The 7,707-nt window shown below is 43.8% G+C and overlaps 1 protein-coding gene across 1 annotated transcript in view; it reads left to right on the forward strand.

Moving 5' to 3' along the window:
- Positions 1-5,354, forward strand: part of SPAG17 (sperm associated antigen 17) — a 274,115-nt gene extending 268,761 nt beyond the window's left edge. Inside the window, exons 45-46 of the mRNA XM_045283716.1 lie at positions 3,139-3,283; positions 5,221-5,354. Coding sequence (XP_045139651.1) covers positions 3,139-3,283; positions 5,221-5,354 — 279 coding nt within the window. The remainder of the gene's footprint in view (positions 1-3,138; positions 3,284-5,220) is intronic.
- The last annotated feature ends 2,353 nt before the right edge of the window (positions 5,355-7,707 follow it).

Consider the following 7,707-nt stretch of genomic DNA (forward strand, 5'->3'; position numbering starts at 1 on the left):
GACAAGTCCAACCTGACAGCATGGAACAACGGCATCAATTGCCTACCGGTTTCTGTGAGGCATGAGTTCGGCAGTGGCCTAGTTTGACGCATCTGGCTCAAGTTCTCACGGGGCTGTAGTCAAGACATCAGTCTGGACTGTAGTCACTTGTGAACTTGGTGACTTGCTCATAGAGCTTTGGCAGAAGGTCTCCATTGTTGGTAGACTATGGAGTGGGCCTCAGTTCCTCACGATATGTGAACGTCTTCATCGTGCTGTTTGAGTGTCGTGCCCTTGGCCACTGACTCTCCGGAAGTGATCCAAGAGATCATGAACAGGAAGCCACAGTTACTTTTGTGGCTACAAAATTTGTACATCATCGCTTCTGCATTTTTGTTGTGTTAGAAATGAGTCACTAAGTTTAGCCCACCCTGGTGGAGTAGTGGGCTACAAGTGGGGCTACTAACCTCAATGTTAGTGGTTTGAACCCCCCAGCTGATCCATAGAGAAAGATGAGACTTTCTCTTCGTATATAGAGTCTGGGAAACTCTTAGGGGGCAGTTGTATCCTGTCCTGAACGGTAGCTAAGCGTCTGAATCAACTCAATGGCAGTGAGAAGAGAAAATCACTCCATTCTCCAGGGGAGGAGTATTAAATAAACTTCACTTCTTGAAGGAAGGCTACAAAACAATAACAAAATCTGGGGATGTATTTTAAACTACCCCAATACCCATCAGGAATGAACTCTAGGAAGCCTCCCCTCAATTCCCCCCTTCTTCATTCCCTGCCACTCCCCCACACCCAAGGCCAAGCTAGGTCAATACTGCTCCTGAGTGCTCCCACGACAGTGTAGATCATTTTTCAGAGTACTTGTGATGCGCCCTGGTGGTGATGCATGGGATGCATGGGATCAGAAGTTCAAAACCACCAGCAGCCCTGTGTGAGAAAGACTGGGCTGTCTATGCCTGTCAACAGTCTTAGAAATCTGCAGGGGTCGCTATGAGTCAGCATGGACTGGAAGGCAGTGGGTTTGGTTTTCGGTTTATGAGGAGAGAAGCGGTTGTTTTCATGCCTTTCTTTTCCACTTGCCACTGAAGTCCTTGATGGCAAAGACTGTGTGTCTCGCTTATTTTCCTCAGTACAGGGCATTGCCAGTGGTTGGCATGTATTAGACCCCGTCAAAAGCCAAGGCAAGGAGAACATTTTTTAAATGTTTATTTCAATAAAGAGCATTTTCTATCATGGTTATTGTGACTTTGGGCCCTGCCTTTATCTTTCCCTTGTAATGAAATAGATCCTTCAAACAGCTAGAAAGTTTTCTCAGTCTACAATTATTTTGACAGTGTTGTCAATAGCACCATTAAGTCAAATTCTTTGCCTCATGAGGCCCAAACGTTTCACTTCAGCAGACTCAGAACAAATACCTGTTGAATGGCTGCGTTCCACAGAGATGCATTTATCTTTGGCATGTGGAATGCATTATCGAACTAGATTGGCTCAGTGTTTGCTTTATAGTTAGATTGCTATTTCCCAAGATAGGCTTTTTCAAAACACTTTGTACAGGATGCATGTTTACACAGCTCAAAAAATGTATGTTCACAGGCTCCCTTTTTCAGGGAAGAATACCACATTTTTACTACTGATGTGGCACCCAACTCAGCACATTAAACTCAATGAAAATAGTTGTTTTGTTTTTAATGTTGTGAACCTGAGAAAGAACACAGCCCAGGATTGGCAACGGAGCCTAATAGTTTTGTTCCCGATCCAGAGGGCTAATGCTCATTCTTGACATCTACATACATGAGGGCGTTTCCAAAAGTTCATGGGAAGACTAAACTCAAACATCATGAAAGGAGTGAGACTTGAAGGTATCAGAAAAGTCAGAGGTGGCTTGCTCCTAGGATTTGTCTGATGCACATGGAAGGTGACTTAGGTTCATTCCACCTTCTTTCTGAGTACTTGGGTGTGGTAGGTACATAATCTGGTGCCAATTTGGGACTGGAGGTTAAGAGTGTAGGGGTGGAGTCTAGTTTGTCAATCAGATCACAGCCAATGAGGCCTCTGTGTGGGCATGGCCTTCTCCTGGGGATTCTGGTTTTTCCTCCTTGGAGACACTCTCAGCTGACTCCCTGTGAGACATGAGAAGCCTGTGAGGCATGAGAAGCCTGGACCTACCCTGATGCAGCCAGAACTCTGGACCTGGAGAAGCCATGTGGAGACGCCTGCCAGTGCTGAGATGCTTACAATGCCACTGGATCTACAAGACTTCCCACCACTGGCCTGTGATCTTCCTGCATTTGGCATCATTGCATGTGTTTTATGAGTCTGAGGAGGATTTTATAGATTGGTATCAGACATATGGGCTAATATCGAACTTATGGACTTGATCTGGGCTGGGATGTTTTCTCAATATCCAAGAGTTCTTATATATAAAGCTCTTTCTTATACACATATGTGTCTCTATGAATTTGTTTCTCTAGTCTACCCAGACTAAAACATTGGGAAAAGTCGTTAATTCGTTAAGTCGTTAAAAGTAATTTGTTTCTGTATGGCAGTGGTTCTCACTCAACCTGTGAGTTTTGACCTCTTTGGGGGTCGAACGATCCTTTCACAGGGGCCACCCAATTCATAACAGTAGCAAAATGACAGTTATGAAGTAGCAACTAAATAATTTCATGGTTGGGGGGGTCACAACATGAGGAACTGTATTAAAGGGTCGCTGGAAGGCTGAGAACCTCTGCTCTATGCCCTATCATAGCTTGTGTTCTGTTGGCCCTGCTATTCTTAAATATGTTGTCGGGGGGGCTGCGGGGTTGGGGTTGCGATTTGCTTAAGGAAAATTAATCAGCATATCAAAGCACTTGACAGCTGAACAGATGGGCAGTGGTTCAAACCGACAAGCCACTCTGTTTCTATACAGATGACAACCTGGGAAACCCTGTGGGTGGTTCTACTCTGTGCTGTCCCCGGAGCACCTGTTTTCACTGCAGGGGAGCACCGTTTTCGCTACTGGAGAATGCTTGTGGGCCAGCATTCGGGTAGTAGTCTGGCCTAGACCCTGAAAAGTAGAGCCACTGTGAACTTTCGTCACTATGTCTCACCCTTCCCCTCCCACGAAACAAAAAACACTACAACTTCTAAACAAGCTTTGTCTTTCAGGTGGCAGCGGGTTTGCAGGTAGACCTGAGAGTGGAGTTATTTGCCATGGCTGTTGGAGAGGACGGCGCGAAGGGATCCGCACACATCACTCACAATATTGAGATTACGACTGAGCATGATGTTCTGCTCTTACCTGTGGAAGCGAATATCCTTTAACGGTCAAGTGTTACAATGCAAATAATACTTTCGTGCCAGAAAAACATGGAGTCAAAATGATACTCTCTAGCCCCTTGTTTTATTTGTGGGACCCCAGAATTAAATGTCTTAGGATCAAAACACTCTCTTCATCCTTGCAAGCAGTTAGCCAAATGCCTAGTACCTAGTACATATGCAATAACTGCATATGGAGCAAAAGTCAACGTTATTGGCTCTTGATAGGGTATCAATGAGAATAAAAATAAAAAGCAAATGTTTACCAAATAAAGCACAGTCTTGCTGTAGATAGTCTTAGAAAGGTTGGCTAGTCACTTAATTGGATATGCATTCACAGATAAGGTGTATCTATTCTATACAACCACCACTTGTCTGTCTCTTGGCCATCCTGAGGTGGCTAGTGTCACAACAGGAAGCTGCTACTGGTATTTCAAATACCAGCAGGGTGTTTGTTCACCCAAAGTGAACAAGTTTCAGTGGGGTTTCCAAACTAAGAATGGACTGCAACTTCAGAGGAATTAGCCGCTGAAAACCTTATGAAGTTCTGTTAATATTGTACACAGGCTCAGAGTCTGAACTGACGCCAATGAGTTGATGATGACTCATAGCAACCCTACAGGACAGGATAGAACTGCCTGTGAGTTTCCAAGACTAATTCTTTATGGGAGAAGAAAGCCTTTTCTCCCTCAGAGCACCTGGTGGTTTTGAACTGCTGACCTTGTGAATCTCAACCCAATATGTAACCACTCTACCACCAGGGCTCCTTTTTGGAATCCAGTAGCGGCAATAAAGTTTCCATATCTGGATTTATGTGTACTTTGCCAATGACATCAATCATATATTTGTATGCATGTATATTTAATGTTTACACTGGGTCATAAAGAATGCAAAAACATCCTGAAAGAACGCTTTAGAGAAGGATGAATAAATCAATGGGAGAGTTCTTGCTTTAAGAGGAGATTAATAGGAGTTTCAATTTGCTGAGAGCCTAGGGAGAATCTCAGAAATATAAGCGAAAGTTGGTTGGAGTCAAGTTGTAGAACCCTTGGCTTAAAATTTTTATTACTTAAGCAATAGGAAGGTCAATGTATCTTTATGAGAAGGGTTTTTCGGGAGAAATACATGGGTTTTTAAAGGGGGACTACAACGACTTGTTTTACTTCATTATGCCAGGTGTCAGGACAAGAACTACAGGTGACAACAGTAAACATGAAGGGACATGGGTGAAAGCTATTTGGGAGGAAAAAGGTAAAGCTCGAGGTGGCACCTATTGATGGAAATGGGAGGCGGGGTACCTGAGAGAGGATTGCAATGTCCTAGAGGGTCCTCAGGAAAGCACTGATTAGGCACGTATGTTTTCTCCTTCTCCCTTTGTAGCCACCGGAGAGGATTCTCCCAAAGAGATAGACGGAAATAGCCTCTGGGAATTTAGTCAAATCTTATAACCTCTCACATGGGATAGTTAAAAGAGAATGGTCCAGAAAACCCGAATCCCTGCTACTGATTATGGTAATTTAAACATTTTACTTAATGCTAATATATTGTTTTATTTCCTTGCCCAGCTGTTTAAGCGTAGCTAGCCGGGAGCAAGTTTTATCAGACCATTTTACTTCCTTCCTCTGCCTAAACCTTCTTCTCTGTTAAGCAAAGAAATAATAGAATGAGGGTGTTGGTCTGGGGCCTGGTGATGGTCATGGCTTCTGTAGGACCAGCCAGTTAGCAGAAAAACATACACTGAGAGGGGGCGGGTGGGTGAGGGTCACAGGAAATTCCAATCAAGACACCCCTAAGCCTGAGCATGTGGACTTCGCTTTGGACAGGAGAGTAGCTAAAATTGAGCTACTGATTCTAGAGTTTATAAAGTGTTATTGGTTTAGTATGTAACACATCCTGTTGTCATGAAAAGCATTGTCCTTAACAAGTATTTACTAGTTTTAACAGGCAGAAATTATGATAACAGACCAGAAGATTTTCCTCAGGGAAAAGAAAATCCGATGGTCCAGATGTCTACAATTTCTCCCTCTACCCTTGGAGTCTTCTTGTCTCGGAGAATTTCTCCTTAGGCCCAGTAAGTACTAAATGGGAATCTGAATCTCAGACATTTCAACGTGAATTAAAATGTGAGACCCTTGACACCCTCGGAATTGTTCCTCACCAGAAACCAGTGCGAGACACTTAGCCTGGTTAATGGAAACACTTGCTTTCATTAACAGCAACCTCTTTATATACATTGTAATCTGAAGGTAAGCCAAGAAGTATTGTTTAACAAACTTGTCTTAAAACAATAACAAAATGCAAAGTTCTTGTTTCTCCGGATCTATCCTGGTCTACACACACACATTTCAGAAGGCGGCCCTTCTCATCTCACTAATCTAAAGTGACCAGATTTTAACATTGGTAAAGCGGGACACCATTGACCGGGGTGGAGTGGGGGGGTTCTTGATTAAAAATTTGGTTCCCCCACCGTTCCCTAGCTTGTCGTGCATTCTTTCCAAAAATCGGGACTTTTTAAAAACGCTGCAGGACGCGGAACAAATTGTTCAAATTCGGGACTGTCCCGCCAAAAGCGGGACGTCTGGTCGCTTTACACTAATCCTTCTCCCAAGCCTTCTGTGCTTTTATCCACACACCAAAGCGGCAATTTGAGTACTCTGAAGACATTCAAATTTTGTTCTTTATCAAGATTCTTTTGAGTTTGGGGAGAACAAAAATAAGTTTGAAGGGGCATTATCGGGATTGCAGGATGGGTGGGCTAAGATTCTCTAGGACAGACAGCCTTTATTACCTCAAAGAACGAGCAGGTGCATGGCTGTGATATAATAAAAACAAACAAAACTCCAGGGTAACTCTCCTGGCCTTTCTTTCACCAATGCAGTTTTCCATTTTCACAAAACCTCACCCTAATAAATGCCCATGACCATCCCGTGTTCTTTAAGAAAACCCATCAAAATGACCCCATTAGAATCCTGAAAAACCAGTAGCTGTATCCTTCTGAGCTGGCCTCTCGGGCTTTAACTTTACTGGCGCAGCAAATCCCCCCAGATGTCACTGTTTTGACAGGGCCCTTTTTTTTTTTTTGAAGGCTGGACTGGCTACATTGGACAGTGTTATTGGTTATAGCTGATGGATGAGGGGGGCCAAAGGAGAGGATGGGGGTCGGGTGGGGGGGTGGCTAAGTGTACGCCTAGATATAGACTTGGGCCCAGGGACCAACATCAGTGCTTTCCATTGCTTTCTTGGATTCGGTCCTAATTCTCTGCTACAGACGTGCAAGATTTCCTATGGGATGCTATGATACGTATCACGGAGAAACTACAGAATACAGCTATACGAAGCACCTACTATCCAGCTAGGGAATCCGTAAATCTTTAGGTGCATCATCTTTAAATGTTTATGTGAAGGGATGCTACAGAATGTGTAGAAAAGTGGCATTGACAGATAGTGGAATTTTCCCATGAACTTAAGAACACGAAACACTTAGTTGTAGTACTCCTCTAACACATCATTTATGAGGCCTTTTTGGGGGTGGGGGGTGGTTTCTTTTCTCTGAATCATACATAGCCAAGCTGACCTAATTAATAGAAACCTGGTTGTTTTAAAGAAATTTTTATTTTATTTTGTTTACCTGTTAACTTCAAATCTTTAGTAGTAAAAGATTTCAGGGATTCTGACCCAGAGAAGCAGCTCGGCTACTAACTGTCACAAGTCCCTCTCTGAGTGCTGTAATGCTTCCGAAGCACTCCTCTTCTATGCTGCCGGTCTAGCAAGCCTGAAAGGTGGGAAGGTTGCTGGGAAGCAGTGATTACGGATGACATACATATTTAGAGTGGGTTCCTGGAACTCTTTTTGGTCTGGAAACTATTAAGAATGCTGACGGGAAATGCTTCCGTTTTTTAAAGATGCACTGAAAGATGTAGAGCTGCAAGAAGCAAACTCAGAGAATGGCTGCAGCCTCTGTTCTCATCACTAGTTGAGACGCAGTTTGAGAATTACCCAACGCCTCTCCCCTGTAGCAGGGACAGCCATCTCAAAGGAAAGCTGCTTTCTCAGCTCAGAAAGCATCTAGAATATATTTTATTATCTGTTCGCCTACCTTTTCAGTTAGCACTTAATTTCAGAAGCCTGTGCCAAAACTCTCTTTACTCTTATTCCACCTGACGGTTAACAACACTGACTTCCAATCTCACTTCAGTGACTGTGAGGCTTGGTAACATTTGCAGAATGCATGGTTTGCGACACAGGCACCCAACTGCTACTCTGCACCTGGGAAGGAGATGGCCAGGCCGACATCAGTGACTGAAATGAGACAGACACATTCCCGGGAAGACACACACCACCGAAGCCCAGTCAGCAACACAGAGCAAACCAAATCGGCCTGTCTCAACTAAAGACTGAATCAGTCCGTTCAAATGCTTC

Source organism: Echinops telfairi, unplaced genomic scaffold (genome assembly GCF_000313985.2).
Source record: "Echinops telfairi isolate 266 unplaced genomic scaffold, ASM31398v2 ScPeMD7_7466;HRSCAF=8504, whole genome shotgun sequence".
Classification (NCBI taxonomy): Eukaryota; Metazoa; Chordata; class Mammalia; order Afrosoricida; family Tenrecidae; genus Echinops; species Echinops telfairi.